The 20,145-nt window shown below is 37.9% G+C and overlaps 1 protein-coding gene across 1 annotated transcript in view; it reads left to right on the top strand.

The window, feature by feature from the left end:
* Positions 1 to 2,577: 2,577 nt before the first annotated feature.
* Positions 2,578 to 20,145, top strand: part of asic1b (acid-sensing (proton-gated) ion channel 1b) — a 78,054-nt gene continuing 60,486 nt past the window's right edge. Inside the window, exon 1 of the mRNA XM_015052145.1 lies at positions 2,578 to 3,443. Within this exon, the coding sequence (XP_014907631.1) occupies positions 2,772 to 3,443 (672 nt within the window). The 5' untranslated portion in view covers positions 2,578 to 2,771. The remainder of the gene's footprint in view (positions 3,444 to 20,145) is intronic.

Raw genomic sequence — 20,145 nt, forward strand, 5'->3', positions numbered from 1 at the left:
GCTAGTAATATCCCTGTCTGGTGTGTGAGCTCTGTTTTTGGTGGCATTTTCTTTTTTTCCTTATTTCTAACTCAAACTCATCAGATTTAGGAGGAAAACACTGAATTGGCCTCAAAGTCTGTTTACATGTTTCTGTGCATGGACACTCTCTTTTTTTGTTTGTTTGTTTGTTTGTTTTTGTTGTGTGCTTGTGCATGTGTGTGTGTGTGCGTGTGCGTGTGTGCGTGTGCGTGTGTGCGTGTGCGTGTGCTACTGAAAGCATGTTCTGAGTAATGGGCTTTGTGCATCCTCTCTTGCTGACGGCCTGGATGTATCCATGGCAACGGCAGGTCGATCCGGGCTGTAAACGGAGCTGGTGAGAGGGACTTGAAAGGGAGCGTTAAAGCCCTCCTCTCATCTGCCCCGCGCTCCTCTCTGACCATGGCGAAACGCACGCGGCCTCGGTGAAATCTCGGCCTCAGGGGTGCGAGCCGTGGCTGTGACCGACGGCTGCAGTCTAACGCAGCACTGCCACCTTTTGACCCAATGCAAAAGTGTTTGGAGAGGTTTGTTTGTGGTTCTCGTTCAAGAAAGCTAAAAATCAATCAACACAAGATGGTTTCTTTTTCTGTTTGTGGCGAGCGTTTTAGGTTAGAAAGGTGTTTAATGAAAAGAAGAAGAATTTATATTTTAATAACTGATAGATCCTTACTTTTAGGAAGTTTCATAAACATATTTAGTGTGGAAGCTATTTTAATCTATTCACATTAATTACTAGGATAGGCATCTTTTGTTTGAAAGGCGTGGATAATTTTGTTTTGGTTAAAAAGCCCACATCTCTGATTGCTGGGTCCCAAGTAATCAAAGTTTAGCAATTATAACTTTTTTTTCTATAGTTCATAAGTTTTACTGTATAATAAGGTTTTTTATTAGTACATTTGATGTCAATTGTTTTATTTTAGTCAAAACTTTCAAATGCAAAATCATAGGAATTGTTTTCCACCCTGAGGGAAGGCTGCAGGATTAGATGGCTCGCTGTTGCCCCCTTGTGGATAACAGCCGGCAAGTGGCAGAAGAGTCGGAATGAAAGTTGAGAGACAAGGATGCTGATAAACATACTTTTTTTTTTGTCATAGATGCCAAAATAAACATGTTTGTAACAGCCTTGTGTACTAATCGATCTCTGCTTACATTGTAAGTAAGACATTGTTGGAAATCTGAAACGGACGGACTCAGGGGGCCGCTGAACTGTGGATTTTTCAACTCTCTGCCTTGTGAAACATCCAGGATGTGGAAGCATGTGTTAATATTCATGCAGCTGAAGGCCCTGGGGCTGCAGCTGAGGGAGCCCTGTGACCTTCTTGTTAGGTCAGGACGGACGCTGAAGGCTATCTACTGATCACTAATACATAAGCAGGCCACCAGGTTGGCGAGCGAGCTCCAAGATATGACATGATTAAGCCCGGTCTTCCACTGTTGTGTTTGCTCTGTGATAAACAGCCTTCACAGCTACAGCTAAACACATATTGACTAAAGCTGCAGCCATTCACACACTCTCATGATATCATCACCCCCCTCCAGACAGACCGTGGTTTAAAAGATTAACAAAATATAATGTGTTTTGTATTGGACGCATGGGTTTAATATGGCCGATTCTTCAAGGTATCATATGCCATCATTAGGTTTTATTGTAAAGGGTGCAGGTTTCCCTTTATTTGCGTCTAGCATTTCATTTTCTACCACCATCGTGTTTCTGAAAATAATTTGTACCTTGTCTAATGGTACTGGATCAATACAGATGGATCAGTCTCATAAGTTTCCTTTTCATAACCCAGTCAGCACCAGTACCTCTGGGAATCTGCATTTATCACCATATTCAATCATGCAAGGATCCATTTAAGATGTTTTCTTCTCCACTGCTTGTACATATTTGCTTTCAGTTAATCTGTTTTGCACAGAAGTGCTCGCAGCGATGTTGGGGTTATGTAATTTCAGCTAGATCTGAGGGTAAAATGAGCCATTAGATTCGAATAACATCGAGCAAATGAAACTGCTGATTAAATTCTTTGACTTTTCTGCATGCGGTTTGCTCCCTAATAGCTTTGCTCATGACTGGCCATCATGCTTGAACTTAATGCTTCTATTTCCAGGATTGCCTTAAAGTTTATTAGAAGATCAAGCCCTTACAGTAAAAACATCTGCGTTCGTTTTTTTGCAGATTCAAATGTGGCTGGTTTGTTCTGTAATGTCATCACATGGATCTGGTTACACAACTATGCTGAGATGAATGCGAACAGTCCGAACATTAAAATCAGCAGAAATTTAGAAGCCTCTTTAGTGCTTCTGCAGCTCTAAAGTCAGACTCATACCTCTGCGTCAAGCCTTTTTTTTCTGGTAAATGGTGAAACTCTGCCCCAGTTCGATGACCTGTAGCTGGGCCTGATGGGAATATTCTGTGTCGTACTCAGCACCACTGTCTCCTTTTCTTTCCCGTCTTCCTCCTTCTCCCCCTCCTTTTCTTCTATTTTTCTTCTTCCCTCTTTGGAAGTCGCTCTAAGGAATGAGTCTTCCCCCCTCATCACAAGGACAAACCCTGGAGTATGAAGGGTGTTAGACTTCGGTTTGCCTCTTAGCTCATTTGCAGATGATGTTCGGCTTTAACTGGTTCCACGTTTGATAGCAAACTTTTTTGTCCTACTTGTTTTAAGGAACAGGAGAAGAAGAACCCTTGCATTTTGGGACTTTTTAAGAACTTTTATCTCTGAACGTATCTGACTTTAACTCCTGCCACCATGCCGGTCCGGATCATGTGCACCATCTCTTTTTCCACGGATGACGAGCCCAGCAGAGGATATGGTAAAGACGGTTTTGACGACTACTATAAGCGCATAAAGCAGGACTACAGCGACAGGGGCTCTCAGGACTTCCTGGACAGATCCAACCAGGAGGATGATTTCGCTGAAGAAGAGGACGATGCCAGCGACGTCGACGACCTGGCCACTTTCTTTGGTGGCTGCTCGCTCCACGGGGCCAACCACATATTTGTTGAAGAAAAGAAGTTTGGCATTCGTCAGGGTTTGTGGGCGGTGGTCTTCACCACGGCGCTGGCCGCTTTCCTATACCAGGTGGCTGACAGGGTTATATACTACCGCCAATACGACCACATCACCATGCTGGATGAGAGGTCAGCCAAGAATATGACCTTCCCTGCTATCACCATGTGCAATTACAACTTCATTCGGAAGTCCCAGATGAGCTACAGCGACCTGATATTCACCAGCCCCTTGCTGGGCTTTGAGGAAGGCATGGCGCCGGGATTTCCTCTGGCTCCGGAGCCGGACCGCCCGCTCGGGTCGCGCTTCAGCCTCGATGAGTTTTACAACCGCACCCGCCACCGGATCGATGAGATGCTGCTGGAGTGCAGCTTCAAGGGGATGGAGTGTGGCCCGGAGAACTTCAGAGAGGTAACAAGGACTACAATGTTTCTCAGTTGGTGACTATATGTTGGTTTTATACAGTTTTACGATTTTATGATGCAAAGCACTTTGTTGCTGAAATGTGCTGTACAAATAACCTTGATTGAGTAATTGAATAATTCACTTTTTAAACACTTTAGCATGATCTAAGCTCCAAAGCCTCACCATGTTTATTGTTGAAGTTTGACTGAAGGATATAATCCAAGAAACATTCAGAGAAGCAAAAAACAGATTTTATTGATGATTTCCTTTGTTCTTTTTGATTAAAATGCCAGTTAAGACCACCATTAAAACGAGCTGCAGTGTGTTCCCTCTAAAGAAACGTATCGTACTAATGCAGATTCAAATGTTTATTCCTGTGGGGCCGTCCACTCACATTTCCAAGTCAAAGCTTTAAATAAAAATGTTTCTTTGAGTCAGCGTGTTTGCACAAATAAAACTTGATTGTAAATAATAAAAACAGCCAACATAAGCAGCGTAACTTATAGAGGAATTGTTGGCAAGCAGTTCTTGAATTAAGGTGGCATTGAGGAAATCTGTTGTTCAGGAATCAGAAAGTCAGAGATGAAACTTGCAGCTTCCCAATTTATTTGAGTTATTTTGTGTGTGTGTGTGTGTGTGTGTGTGTGTGTGTGTGTGTGTGTGTGTGTGTGTGTGTTGCTTCCGCCGTGCCTACCGGGCACCACATGAGTGAAATACTGAACCGGTGAGCGGTGTGGACGGCTTCATCTATCGGTCCGTCGATCTGTCTGCCCTTTTCACAGTTTTATGGATAGCGATGTGCAGACTGCTGATGGATCTACAAGAACCTCTTGAACTGCAATTGAATAATAACCACAAAACATGATTTTTTTTAATTAATCTGTTTACTTGAACTATTGCTTAATCAAAAGAGAGATTTGTTAATTCTGAAGCCAGGACTAATAGTGCTAATCTACAAAGTAAAATATTAATTTATTTTTTTTTTTTAAAGAAGAAAAGAGAAGTCAAAATGGTTAATATTGGGGAAAGAAATGTATAAATAATAGTTCCGTGACTATAAAATAATATAAACTGAAATCTAATCTTCCACCCTAAATGATTAAAATGCAGATTGAAAACACTGATGTGAAATTAAAACCTAAAATTCAATGATTTTTTTTAATTTTTATTAATTCATCCATTTGACATTTTATCACCACAAAAAGCAACTTTGCCTTTGTTAGCGATAAAATTTTAAAGCTCGATTCTTCTGTGATGAGGGTCATTGAAGAGGAAGATGTAAAAAAAAAAAAAAATCAAAGCTGTAAGCAGGTGTTCATCCTCATCAAGACATTTTACTTGATTTGAACAGAACTACCTTTTACTTAAAACAATTTCTCTGCAGACTAACAGTAAACAAATCATCTGTGTGCCTCTTGATTAACCTCATGTTTGCACAAAATGTCAACGGATTTTGTGTCTCATCCAAGAAAAACTTTCTAAACTTTCCAGATCAGGAAGAAGGAGACAAACAAATAAAAGATCAGTGTCCTTGAGGTGAAAGAGAGCCAGCTGTCATCCTTCGCTGATGTGCTTCTTAAACAAAACAAAGTACAGTAAATGCAGAGCAGTGGGCCATTTTATTATCATAAGAAGGAGGCCCTGACAAGGCTTCATTCAATGATAGATTTTACTGCAGTGGTTTAGTGCACAACTCATTCCTGCTTTTACTGTGTTTCACCTTGAATTTGATCGCCTTCCTACAATACTGTTTCATATAACCCAGTCTGCAGCATATGTCCTTATAAAACCAGCTTTACTGAAGATAAAGCAGTTTAGAGCATATATATATATATATATATATATATATATATATATATATATATATATATATATATGAGAAAGAGAAAAAATAAAGACATAGATTGTTGGAATGTCCTTACGCATAAATGAGAAAGTAAACTTGAAGACGTCCCTTTTGTTCCTCAGAGAGCCGTTCTCTCTCTGTGTATGAAAAAACACCGCAGCGGATAAATGCTTCGTACTGCGACTCTGAATGCTCCTGATTATTGATGAGTGATGCATGAGCGTGCTTGTATCAGCGCGTTAGAGATCAGACCAACACAAATGACAGGTAATCATTTCTCTGTCAGCTTTAATGGGACTAATTATAGCTTTTATCAGTCCTACATGATCTTTTCTAGATTACAGCTTCCCGCTAAAATAATGGCTGATTGTTGCTTTAGCTCCTTCACAGCCAGAAGCCACGACTTTGTCAGAGGTTTGCTTTTCTGTTTTTAAAACAGTCTTTAAAAATTAAACATCAATTTTCACTCCTTTGACAGGGTTGAAATAAAACTCTGATTAAAAAAATACTTTTCTTTCCATCATCAGTCGCTTGCCAGTGTGCAGGAAGGTCAATATATGTTTGTAATACTTTTCTGGGTTTATTCTGCCTGGTTTTTTACTTTATGGGATGTCTCAACACTTGATAGGAATTGCATTTTTTCCTTTTTTATCTTGTCAAAATGTTTGGCTCCAGCAGGCAAAACAAACAGCCTGGAAAAGCACCAAGACTCCATTTATCAGGCTTTAGTCAGAAAACACATAAACTACTATAATTTGATAGAGACGTCCTACAAAGAATATCTAAATATAAAACAGAAAAATGTATTTCAAAATAAAAAAAAATACATTTACATGAAAAATTAATTTAAATAATCCTTTTAAAACATATAAACATATTTTTTAACTGCATTTCTTGTTTTTTTCACATTTCTTTGAAAAATTAAATTTTTGTTCCTTCAGTTTCACATATCTGGATTATTTTCACTTTTATTAATTAATTTGCATCTTTAATATTACAATCAAGTTCCTGTTAATTTTATTCACACCTATGATGTAAAGTTTTGGGATGTAATGTCTTGTTAAGTCTTAGGAAAATGTATTAAAATGTTATAATATAAACTGATAGGATAAAAAATGCATACTGCCTGCTACAACATGGTATCGAGAAGGGAGCAACAAATCAAACAGGCAGCTTGTTGCGGACGGCGTCAGTAGATCTGAACAATGTTTTATCATTGTGAATATAATCAATTCATTCATTGCTTTATTTATTTTATATGGATGAAAAACTTGTTTTTTTTACATAAATCTCATGTATATAACAATAATCTAAAATGTTATTTTATTATTATTTTTATTATTATTATTATTATTATTATTATTATTATTATTATTATTATTATTATTATTATTATTATTATTATCTTGATGACTTTAATTTATTTATTGTTAAGTTGTTCTAAAACCTATTTGATTATACATAATTTATCCACAAACTGTTTCTGCAATTTAGCTTTGTTTCTCTCTTTTAAATTTTTTTAAATGTATTTTATTTTCATTTATGTGATATACATATTAGCCCTAATATGTTTATAAAAACCCAACCCTCTCTGCAATAAGACAATAGGAACATATCGATGCAACCTGCTTATAACTTTAAATTGTTTTTCACTTGGTAACAAAATATTCAAAGATGTTTAGTAAACTACACACCAATGCGCTGAATGGATTGGTGTAATCAGGGTGGGGGAAGGTAGCAGAAAGTGGCAGCAAATGAAAAGCAAAGGTAACGCTTGCAAAGAACTTGTTTAGAATGAGAGATTAGCATAATTACTGCACATTTGTTGTTAGTTATGGCTAAAAAGCAGGATAATACGGTTAGCCTGTATTATTCCATTCCCCCTTTATTTTTCCCTTGGACAGCAAATCGATAAAGTGCATTCATTTTGCATAATGTGGCAATTGGCAACACCAGCAGTTGGTGGACCGCTGCTGCCTGTTTATTATGTTTCCCAAAGAGCCACTAATGGCTTCAGAGACTCTGCTGCTGCTGTAAAGAGCAGAGCAGGCGAACAGATTGATCCCTTCCTGTCCCTCTCCATCTCTGGGGCGTTCTGTCCATCCTTCACCTCCTTCTCTCTATCTGCACTTCAAATTATGCATCAGTGTGTCTGTGCATGTTGCAATAAGCTTTATCACAGAGCTGGGTCAATAGGGAAGCTCGGTTAAGATTGCAGTGGTTCTGACCTGGAGCAGAATGTGAGCCCCCCTCAGAGTACTGATCTAAATCCTTTTTCTTTTTTTTTCCTTTTTTTCTGCCACTGCCCCGGCCCTTTAGATACAGCTCCACTTTCTCCCAAGCTCAGCACTGTCAACAGAATCGGCCGGCGGCTCTGATTACGCCCTTCCCTTGTCTTCTCAAGAGCATCAGTCTGCTTGCCAGGAGCGCAGACTCCAACAGATTGACAGATAAGCAGAAAAAACATGAAGGGAGTCTTTTCTGAGAATAGGAAATGTAGAGACGGAGCTGGGCTCGCCTTCTGGCTCTGAGCTGTAAATATCTGGTGTTGTTCACAACACTTTAAAGGCAACGCTATGAGTGAAGGTAATTGAATTACCCCTGAAGACATGCTCTGGTGTAGAGAGGAGATCTTTCAGTGTCTAGAGATTTGATTCCGTTTTTAGGGTCACGATTCGATTCAGAAACAATTATTTTTATTAAAATATATTGCAAATATTTTGTTACGCTTGAAATATGATAAAATCAGCTTACAAGTAACTTTTCAGTCAGAAATATGAGCTTGTTTTAAGTCAAAAACGCCTTAATATTGATAAACTATTTATTCCATTGGGGAAATTATCCTCTATCAATGGAATAAGTACTTTTTAAAATCAATATTAAGGAACTACTGACTTAGACAAGATCGTATATGTTGCTGAAAAGCTACTTGTCAGTTAGTTTTGTCTTATTTTAAGTGTAATAAAATATTTTCACTAGAAACTAGACAAAAATACTTGGTCATATTTTGTTTTTACAGTGACATCACTATTCGTTTCACCATTTTCTTCTTATCCTATGTTGCTCCTTAACCCTCAAACCAACTACGTAAATCCGAAGGTCACTTGTTTAAATTGGAAATTGATTTTTCCGGGTCTGGTCATAATGTGCAGCAGTTGTTGTATTTATCCTCCAATCCACCTCTTAAATACAGCCATTTAGCTCTTTTCACTCCATGCTCCTTCATTAACTGGAAATATGCACCAGGGGGGAAACTAGCACCACAATTTACAGCCGCTTGTAAAATATACATACATCTTCAGAACAATAAGTGTCACCAGATAAATATCTGCAGCTTCTAAAGGTCTTATTTCTCCAGCTGTGCCTGATTCTGGGGGAGCTAATGGGCTGATAAAGCCAGGAGTGGGTTCTGACTAGAGGAGGTCATTAAAGCGTGCGCTGCAGAAATACTTCCTCCTCCTGTAAGAGGTGACAGCACAGATCTATTAATTATTCATGCTGTCACTCACATCCAGATGACTGGGACTTCTCTCCTCTTGTGGATCATTATTACCTTTCAGCACATCAGGAGTTTGTGCTCAGAGATCAACCTTTAACGATCGCAGTTTCGGATTATTTCACTTCTTTTCACATTGGCCTTTGTTTTAAAACATGCACAACATTACCAGTAATCACAAGGGGGCAGTGTTATACAATCGTTTTAGAAGCAGAACCGCCTCTGTTGGAGTTCCTGGCAGTGAGAGGCAGGATGCTGTTCTTTTTATCCTTGTTGTTTGCTCATAATCCCTGGGAAATGGGCTTAATCCTGTCTTTAAAAAACTCATTGATTCCCACTACATGGGAGCCGCAGAGCTCCAGTGACCGTTCTCCATTCAAAGCGTCATGTAGAGGCAGGCCTGCTGCCAGAACAACACAGCGCTTTTTTATTTTGGGAAAAAGCAGCTATCATGAGGGATTAAACTTTATTTGTGGGCTTTTGGGGAGGGGGAATTAAAGAGAAACAAATACAACAAATACTACATGAGCTGACATCTGATCAGTGTTAAATATTTTCTTTTACTCTCTTTCTCTTCTGATCTCACAAAGTTTCGGTAGATAAAAGATTCCAGCTTTGTTCAAGACACACTGTGGCATTCAGTCACATCTCTCTTAATCAAGGTGCTTGATGAGTAATGTTTGTTTTTTTTTACATTTTAATTGAATACCTCTTTATTCTTCTTGAGAGAAGGTGCAGCAGTTCTTTGCTTTGATGAGCCCAATAAGTTTGAAACCTGCGGCCTTTTAAAATTAGACAGATACATCATTGCCTCTCTTCAATATCAGCCAACTCCTTAAAACAAATGGCTAATTATCCATTAAAGTGGCATAAATGAAAGGATGGAAACTTTCATATTATTCCCAGACTAAGATAAATGACAGCTAACGATGTTAAAATGAGAATAACGGCAGACTTGCTGAAGCAAATTATTTGAAAAAGACGTATGACAATTGTCCCATATGGGGCCAACAGCCACTTAGGAGGAGCTAATTAGGCTGATGAGAGGGCCTTAATGGTTTCCTACAGGATTCTTCTCTGTTCTTAATACCACAGCTGACATAAGTTGTTTCACTGCAGCTGACAGGAACGATGTCATCAGAGCTGCTTGGAGAAAGGTTGTGTTCTTTCTGTCCTTTCTCTCCGTCCTCTGTAACTTCTGCCCCATCTGGTTATGTTTAGGAGAAAGACACTGGCACTGATAGCGGTAATAGTCCAATGTGTAATTTGAAAATATTTCAAGGCAGAGGGAAAAGTTGTATGTGACTAAAGTAGCTTTACTTCTGCAGGGTTTCTCAGATGACTCCATCTGTTGAGGTTTGCATGAGGAACTGGTGTGTGATTGGTTGCAGGATATAGCTTCAACATTTATGGTGCTTCTCTATCTGCAATACAAGTAAAAGGCAATTTTGTGCATAACTGTTATTTTCACATCTCATTTGAAGCAGATTGTTTAGTGGCAATATGTTTTATAGCCACAAGAGGGAGAAAGACAGACAAACACTGCCATTTTGTAATTTTTTAATATAGATTAATATAATCTCTGACTGAAGTGTGACAACATTTGCCTGCTGCAAGACTTTTAAGGTACATCTCCTTCGGTTTTGCACATCTGCAGATTGATATCTTTCTTCCTTCTTCTTTGCAAACAGTCTCTGCTGTGTTCCTTGGACTTTATGAGGCTGTTAGTTCACTAATGTTCTCTAATAAACCTCTGAGCCCTTCACAGGACAGGTGCACTTACACTGAGGTTAATGTACAGGTGGACTCTGCTTCCTAACTATAGGTGCCTTCTGAAGCCAATTGTTTGCCCTGGATTTCATTTAAGGTCATCAAAGTGAAATGGGGTGAATGTAAACGCACTCTACAATTACCAAATTTTTATTTATTTACATTTTTCTTCCACTTTATTTTTAATTTTTGCTATCATGTGGCATAAAATCTTAATAAACGACACTCAGTCATTGTTATAATGTGATACAGTTAGGCCTATCATGATAACAACTTTTGCTGTATGATAAATTGTCCCCGTTATTATTGCAATAAATTATAATATTGTATTTTGAGAGCATTTTCAAGTAATATCAAATATCAATAAACTTTAATTTTGTAAGTAACACTTAACACTGAAACTGTAAGACTTTTTAAATATCCAAAATAAATGATGAATAAATAAATAAAATGGGAATAAAAACCGTGCACATAACAGATATCATAACTATAATAGACCTTCAAAAATAGTAGTAGTCACAATGGAAATTCTAATGAGTTTATTTTAATCTGTCATTTGATTAATTGGTTATTAACAGGCTTGGATATGGTGGAATAAAGTTATGACTGACCAGAAGATTCAGAGTTGTTTTTTTATGATGAAGATTAACCAAGACGGAAATAAAAAACTGCCGTTGCTATTAAACGCCTCTCGGCGCGGTATAATGTTTGAAGACTGACTCCAGGTTTCAAATACAAACAAAGTACTTGATCACTATCGGCGAACAGAGCCCTCTCTCTGCGAGCGTTAATCTGAACGCACATCTGGTCTGACACAGTGCATCATCTGAACTGGAACAGCGGCAAACTGCTTTATATGTGAACAAGCTCAGAGCTACAAACAAACCCCACTGAGCTAACGTTAGGAGACAGTGTTTTGATTGAGAGGAGGGTTTTTTTTTTTTGCTGCTGTGTCTGAGGCGTCAGAGTCTGCAGCTCTGAAGCTTTTTCCTCAGGGCAACACAAAGGGAGGGAGGGAGTAGAAGATTCAGCGCAACAAGCTAATATCCACAGCTGACGCTCATATAAACACCAACAAGGTCTTCTTAAATTACATATGGAGGGAGAATTTCTGACACCAGCAGGAAATTTTTCTTTTTCGTCGGTTTAGATCAGGTCATAATTGTTCAGCCAGGAGTTATTAAAGGGAATAAATCTTTTCCACAATTAGTCCAGTTTTCTGAACATACATTCATAATGCGCCAGAAAAACTGCAAATATATAGGAAAAAAAATGTTTTATGGAAGATCAAATTTCAAAGTCAGCTTGAAGATTTTGCATAAAGGATAACACAAAGCTGAGCACAGAGTTTGATGCAAGCACAGTTCTGGCTTGAGAGAATCTGGGCTAAATTCTGTTGAGGATTCAATCAAAGAGTAGAAACCATGTAATAATATGCATTAACCTGTTTTTGTTATTGCTTGGTTTGTTGTTGGTGAAGTTTAGGTGTCCTTGTGTTTTCAGGTTTTTTCTTGAAAAGCATCATTGCATCATCTCAGAAGCTATTTAGCAAATTATCAAATCCATTTTTTACAGTTGTTAAAGATTTCAGCATAAACAGTTTCATTTCTCATCCAAAGATAAAAATCTCACCTTACCCAGCTTCATTGCCTGTTTGGAAATACTTTGGTAATTGCATGGCTATTCCAATAAAATATTCCTGAAATTATCACGGTTATGGCAGCTAAAAAATTCAAGTTCTCCCTTCGGGACATTCACCTCCACATCCAATAAAACAAGAGGATGGATTTAGTTTTACAAGAAGGAATCATTTATAAATGTCAGACAGTGGGAGACCATAGCGCCTTTCATTCATTTCTCCCTGAGCGGCAAATAGGAGCCACGGGGCCCTCCGGGACTGGGAGGCTGTTTGCTGTAGCTAGCAGCCATACTCTGAAAGTCATTCATCAGAACCCTTTCCCCCTCTCCTAAACTCTCCCCAGCCCAGCTGTCATGATGCTGCCAAGATGAATTAGCTGTGTCACCCTGTGCTTTTCTAGTGCAGGCAGGGATACTTTCATTGTCCCATGGCCGGTAAACATAAATCTGACGCATTCAGCCGCAATATTTATACAGGATGAGCCCAGAATCTCCTTGCAGGTTTATGTATTGATGCGGCGCAGCGCAGAACTTCCCTTGGTTGTCTGGCCACAATTATAAAAGGCCAAGTTGTCCACAGCTTTTTAAATAGCATGCAGTTTATCATAATCATCTTATACAACAGTACCAACAAAAGACCAAGAAAACTACAAAAAAATACAATTAATGTAGTTTTATTGCCCTGAAGAAATTTCTTGGTGTCTCTATCTCTTTACTGTTTCATTTCAGGCGTGAGACTTGATGACACGGTAAGATGAATTTCAGTAAAATGGACTATTTGTAACATCTGTGGGTAATATTAATCCATAATGCAGCTGAAACTAATACGGATCTTTGCTTAAACATTTGCTTATTTTTGAGATTTTTTTGAAAGAATGTATTATTCTTCCTTTTATTTCTGCTGATGTAAATTTTTGATGTGAGCTAATAAGAGTTTTATTCTGAAAGTGAATTTCTTAGGCAGTTTAATCCTGAAAACAGTTATGAATTTATGTTAAACTTGAACAGAAATAATTAGTTTCTTATATTTCTTTCATCCATCCAACATTTTTTTTAACTTCATTTTCACTTAAGTTTAGTTTTTGTACATTGCTCCAATTAATATCAAGTTTCATCCAAAGTCACTTTACAAGAAAACCGATCCATTTGCAAAGAACTATGTAGTCATGATCAAATAGAGTCCAATTTTCAAAGATAATCACACAATCCAACCTGGTTTCTGAAGATGCTCAACTGTGCATGAAGTCATTGACTTTGCAACAATCCCTCCTCAGTATCAATGTCACTGCCAAGTGTATTTATAGAGACCCTTTAAAAACAGGTTGCAATTGTGCCAAAGTGCTTTACAAGGACACATAAATATAAAATCAGAATAGAATAAAATGACAAAAGGAAAAGAAAACTAAAACATCTCAGCTTTGAATTTAACTTGCAAACCCAGCCATAGTTTATTGTTTATTCCAGTGGGGGCCACATTTCTGCTAATCCTCTAATGAAGCTAATAGTAGAGCCGATTTTTAGCTTAGAGCATCAGGAGTTTTGCTAACTCCAAAAACATTTAGCACACTTAGCTTCTCCTCTGTGATTTTTCCTGTCGAATAAATTTCAACGTCTGTTTTAAAGTTCTGGTTTTTGACTGGAGGTATGATTTAACTGATAAATAATGTAAACCAGCTGATATGAGCTAACATAAATGTTATATTGTAATGTCATCATCATCATCATCATCATCATCATCATCATCATCATCATCAAAATGGTACTAAAGGGTAAAGAAAGTGTAGTGTGATTTATAATCTCATAAATAGTTGTAGAAATGCAGCAGTCTTGTCTTACTGACAAAAGTCAACCTATTTTTTTAGTCTCAACCATCTGTTCAATGTTATTTCATTTATTCTAACTTTTCATTTAGCTTAAAAACTCAATCATGCTCAAATATATTTTGAGTATGCGGTTCACTAATAGTGGAGCTAATATGTAGCTCAACTTATCAATGCTGAATTTACTTGGCTGTTTTGGAAACTATCAGTTCAGTAAAGTTCTACATCTGTGTTTTGATTTTGACTGGAGATATGTCTTAATGTAATACATATTTCTTGTCTATAAAACAGCTAATTGGATCTAACATAAATGTCATACTGTAATATTTATTTTATCATCGCTTTGGTCACCAATGTCAAAATAGCACTAATGGGTCTAGAAAGTGTATTTGGGTTTGTAATCTCATAAATAGTCCAAATAGTTGTAGAAAAGCAGCCGTTTTACTGACAAAAGTCAACCTAAATTAGCCGTTTGACAGTCTCAGCCATCTGTTCCTCTTTTAACTGAGCGACTCGCTGCATCTTTCACAATCTTTCTACAGTGGTTTGGCACTTAGCTGATGCAGTATTAAATTTAGCCTTACAGCTTGGCAGTTGGAGAAGCTGTCGTAAAAATGGCCTTTGTGACATATGTCCCTAACAGCAGATTATGTACACAATTATCCTCAAAATTGTCTCTGTAAATCACTAGCTGCTCTTCTGTCAGCCTCACGCAGCCACTGGACCCTGACTGGTGCTGCTGCCTGTGCCTCCAGCCTCTTTCTCCTTCTTTTGCACTCTGCTCAGCCTCCTACTCTCCTTCTCTCTCCCCGCCCGTTCTTTTTTTTCTTTCTTTGTGGACGCTTTGGCGCCAAACATTCCCAGAGGGAGATAGAAAAGACAGCAGCAGTCAAGAGAAGCAGAGGGAATGCAAAGATCACAGAACGAGAAAATGAAGGCGGCAGGTTGGAGGAAAGAACAAAGGAGTCTACTTTTAATGAAAGAACACGTGAAGGATAAGGGGAAGTTAAAGGGAAGTGCATTATATTTATTCCCTTGTACACATGGAGTTGTGATGAAATCATAGGAGTAATGGATCGATGTGAGGTAATGATAGAAGTGGGGCTAAAAATACAGAGAATGATGCTAGAAGGAAGATCAAGAGGAGAGTTGGTGGAAATGTCCTTCATAGAGAGCATAGCACCACATAATAACCTTTGGGCTGGTCACCTTTATCCAATCCAGGCTTTAAATGACAGCTTGAATAATTGCCTTTGGTGTCTGAACACCCAAGTGCTTCTCAGACAAACCTTTTGATATCAGGTTGTTCCAGAAGACATGAAGTAGAGACTTACTTACCCCTAGTCTCCACCTCATGTGTCACAGTGCATATTTTCCACATTTCTCCTGTTATTGTTTTAAGATATACAATACAGAGGCAGAAATATATCCTATAAAACTCTGTTTGCACAATTTATTCTACCTGTAAATAAAATTCAACCAAATGTCTTCACAAGTGAGGGAATTAGCAAATAGAGTCCATCTGGGCTTTGAAGGCTGCAGAGGTTTCTCAGGGTGTTTTCACACTTGGTTCAGTCCAGCTGCTGCGGCTCACTGTCTCACTGAACTGTGTCAAATGAACCAAACCATTTTAAAAAACTTGTCCCCTTCCTCACCTGTGGTGTCGCTGCTCCAAGCACCACTTAAGGAAACGCCACAAAAACCTTTAGAGAAGACATGAGCGCTACTTCCTTGTTCACTAAATGAAAACAAAAATGGAGAGGCGCCAGAATTCAGTGGTGGTTGGATTTTACTTTTTTCTTTGTCAAAATACCATCTGAATTCAAGCCGCACCAGAGTTCACTTCGACCAAAGTTGAGTTGATATCTTTGATTAAATGAGATCAAATCAGTCCCCTTTACTCTGGTGGTTGTTGATAATATAGGAATGCCTTTCCTTGGCACAGGGAATCTAATCTGAATTTGTGGGAAGATGGATTGTGTAAAATACAGAACTAGCCAAGAATAACCGCTGCTATGTCCTCTAAGAGCCTTGAGGCAGAGACAGAGAGCCACCTTCCAGCAGGACAACAACCCTAAATATGCAGCCAGATTTATTTCAGAGTGGTTTCAAGTAAAGCGTATTGATTAGGTTGTTTTTCTTTTTTTTTTTTGGTTGCCTTATATTTACTAACTTTTAATCAGGTGCTTGGTTCGTAATGTCCACAATTTCCAGTTGGGGATTGCTTAAGTATTTCTGACTCTTAAGTGATTCTGATGTGTTAAAATGGTAAGTAAAAGCCCAAACCTAATTGAGAATGTGTCACAAATTGATTTTAAAATCATGTTCTCCATCTGAGAATCTGAGTCTGGACTGATTGGCACCAAAGAAAGAGCAAACATTTCTCAAAGCTGGTAGAAATCTGAAAAGGCCCGCAGCTGTAAAGCAGTAAAAATTTTGTCGATTTATAAATCTAAACCTCACTTTTCATCATTTTATTCCAAAAATAAAAAACCGAAAGCCTTGTATGATTTTTCTTCACCATATTCTTAGTTTATTACATAAGATCTCAATGAAATGCATTGATATCTGACAAAATGTAAAAAAAAAGAAGAAAAGCGGGTTTGAACACTTTCAAGGCACTGTACCACCATTTTACCACAGATGTTGTTTTATAATATAACCAGGGTGGCATTTTCTGAGGTTACCCAAGAGGCTTTAATGTATACAAGAATCCAGGGACGACTTCAAAACTGAGAGGAAATGCCTGAGTGTGATCTTGTTGCAGCAACACCACTAAGTGAAAAAATGAATAATCTTTCTTGAATCAAACATCATTTTTTCTCCTGAAAACCCTCATTTTGAACCATGAAATAGTAATTAGTTTGTGCTAGGCTGCAGTGCAAACTGTTATAGTGTAAAAAACCCTGTTATTTTCTATTTCCATCCACATAGATCACAATAAAGATATAAAAATGGAACATAACTGGCTTATTTGTTTAATAAAGCTAATAAATAAACATGTTCCTACTAAGATTGAGCTCATTAAAAAGATATTGCTTACATTAGTGTAAGTTTAAAATGCAGAAACATTTTACATCGTTTGAAAAAGTAGATGTTAGCTACATGCTTTATTATATTAAATAATGCAGCAGTTTTTTCCCCTCATTCACATTTAGAAAAAAAACATCTACATAAAAAAAAAAAAAGATTTATACATGAATGTTTTTCAAGACTTTTGTGCCTCACCTGGAGTTTGAAAGAAGGACGTCAGCCTTGAAGAAAGAACATAGTGGATCTTAAAGGTGCAGTCCCCCTATGCGCTGCCAAAATGACTGATAAGGTTTGACTCCAAGTGGAAACATTTAAATAACTCTGCTCGTCAGAGGCTTTTCATTTATCTCCACTCTGCTTTTAAACATTCACTGCTCCGCTGACCCCGCTGATTGAAACTGAAGTCTTTTTTTCCTCATTTAGATTAACTGTCAGGGCAGAAACCAGCCCTAACACAGCTATGTGCTGATCACTCACTCTCACATTAGCTCCCAGTGATCAAGCAGCTAATACTCTGTGAGGCTTTATGGCCTGCGATGGATACTCACGACATAGCTTTGCAATGGATACTGACACTTGTGGACAGAAAATGATGATGTAATTACACCCTGTTTGGTTTTACTGTAGGGTGGCAGAAAAGTTAGTAAAATTGACTCGATCAGCTTTGTGTTCAGTAGCAAAGATTTCATCCCATGTTTTATCAGTGAAATGATCAAAAATACACATATTTGCACTTTTATATGAAAGATGAAGAGCTTTAATAAAGTTGTTTCCCTTAAAATCAACTACTTTAGCATGGTTCCTTGTAGAATTTCATAAAACAAAATTTTTGAATTCCTAAAACGTCAGAAAAGGTCTTCATTTTAATTTAATCTGCCTTCTGTATCTCTATGTTCACCTGTTTTCTAATTAAAGCTAAAGCACATTTGAAAAATGCTGTCTTTCTTTTATCCAGTGAAAAATTCAGCGCCCCTTTTAGAAGCCAAACAATAGAACAGGATGTTCATTACTGCCACAGCTGCTTTGGCATTAATAAACTAAAGATATGTGCCTAAGGTCCCCTAACGAATATCCGTGCTTGCTTTCATAATAGGTTCATTAGTGCAACTCTTTAACCGCGGATTTTCGAGCAGCATTCATTTGTTATTCCGTTGTTGTTGTTGTTGCACTTGTTGTGGGATTGTGCTTGTCTGTCAGGCAAGTACATAATTATCCCTTCACCCAGACGGATTAGCTTGTTGCGCAGAGCCTCTCCTCCGATATGTCTCTCTCTTGATGAGGCGGCTGGGGAAACGGGGCTGAACAAATGCTGTTAAATGCCACAAGTGTCGGGATCTGTCTCCAATGGATTCTGATGCACCACCCATCACCTCATTTGAGACACATTACATCCATCTATAGGCGAGTCAAACCACTCAAAGAAGTTCTGATTGAGTAATAAAAACCAGAACGAGGTCTCAGTTTCTTACCGGATTCAGTCTCTTTATTGCCAGGTGGTAATCTTGAAGCCATGCATGTGGTGGCGGCGTCTCACTGAGATGCAATCAAAGGCCAGTGGTTCAGCACCCGTTCTTCATGGCAGATTCTCTTATTAAAATAGAAGTGATAACCTCAAAGGAAGACTTTATTATCCTCTTAGAGGACATACGGAGGGACCAGAGACAAACTGGCACCAGGAGAACAGCAGGCTGCTTCTTGTTCCGGAATCGGATCTAACTTCTTTTAGTTGACTGATTTTATCCTTTATGGTCAGTTGAGCGTAGTTTTTCTAATGGACATAGCACTGGGATAACGATCTGGTCTTGGGTTACATGTATGAACTTATTGTTTCTGTTGAAAATTACAGAAACACTTTTATAAATTGGAACTATCAGACTGTTTTCCCTCTGTAATATCCTCTGTTTTTTTCACATTACACACTACAAAATAATTAATATAAGACTTATAATAAAAACATACTTTATTATAGAAATATAATAAAGTATGTGGGATTTGTGCTTATCTTGTATGAGGTCAATATCGGTAATATTCAAAACTGCAATATCGCTATCGAATTGGAATTGAAAATCTTCTATTAGTGTTTAACTCACTAAAACAAACTGCTGCTTTCAGTTTGTTTTAGAAGTCAGAACTTGTTTAAAGTTGATAACAATATTTTAATATTGCTGTGATCATCCTGGCCTTAATTAGTAAAATAAGATCATAACCATCTGATTCCTTCCAAACACACTCCAAACATAAAATATTGTAGATCAAAATTAATCTAGGCTCTGAAAGACACAACTACCCATATAACAAACTCTCCGCTGACTTTGTAAGTCAAATCGCCTTCATCTCAAATTTCGAGAGATAAAGGTCTGCATGTGCCACAGCTTTCTACAAATAAACACATCCAGTTATCTCTTGCAATCAGCATCACTTTCTGTGGTCACAACGCCGCCCTCTGCCCATCAGCTACTGACCTTGGAGCTAAAATGGACTCCTAACTCTGCCAGATCTCCTTCCATTACCTTTCTAACTTCACCCTACCAGACACCGAGAAACTGATCCCCACCTCCTCTATGTTGGACTATTGTAATGTCCAAACGTCTTCAAATGTCCAAAACTCTGTAGTTAGGGTCCTGATACAAGTTTGAAAATATAAACACATTACACTTACTTCACTTTTTTTCCCAGTGAAAATCGGTTCACTGGGATCATTTGCACCGATCCACTTTTTTCATTATCGATATCTGAAGTTTAATATCAGCCGATACCAATCAGATACAGAAAATCAGTGCTGGAGTGATTTTAAAATGTTTCTTTTTCAAAACAGACATAAATGTAATGTAATGTAAATGACATTTATTTGATATCACTGTGCTAGTACAATTCACTTAAATACACCAATCGCTTCACAAGCTTGGTCAAACTTGTAAAATCAACACAACTATAATTTGTTCAGTCAGTGCAATTAGGAGTATAACAGCTAATGTAAAATAAATAACTGGAACTGACAAAAACAAAATGTTGACTACCTTGCACCAAACCTTATTTCAAATTGTTCAGAAAGTGCAGACTGTAAATTTAAAAAGAGACTTCTGTGAATCCGTTTAGTGGCCTGTC

Source organism: Poecilia latipinna, unplaced genomic scaffold (assembly GCF_001443285.1).
Source record: "Poecilia latipinna isolate Pla-1442-1.1 unplaced genomic scaffold, P_latipinna-1.0 Scaffold1091, whole genome shotgun sequence".
NCBI classification, from domain to species: domain Eukaryota; kingdom Metazoa; phylum Chordata; class Actinopteri; order Cyprinodontiformes; family Poeciliidae; genus Poecilia; species Poecilia latipinna.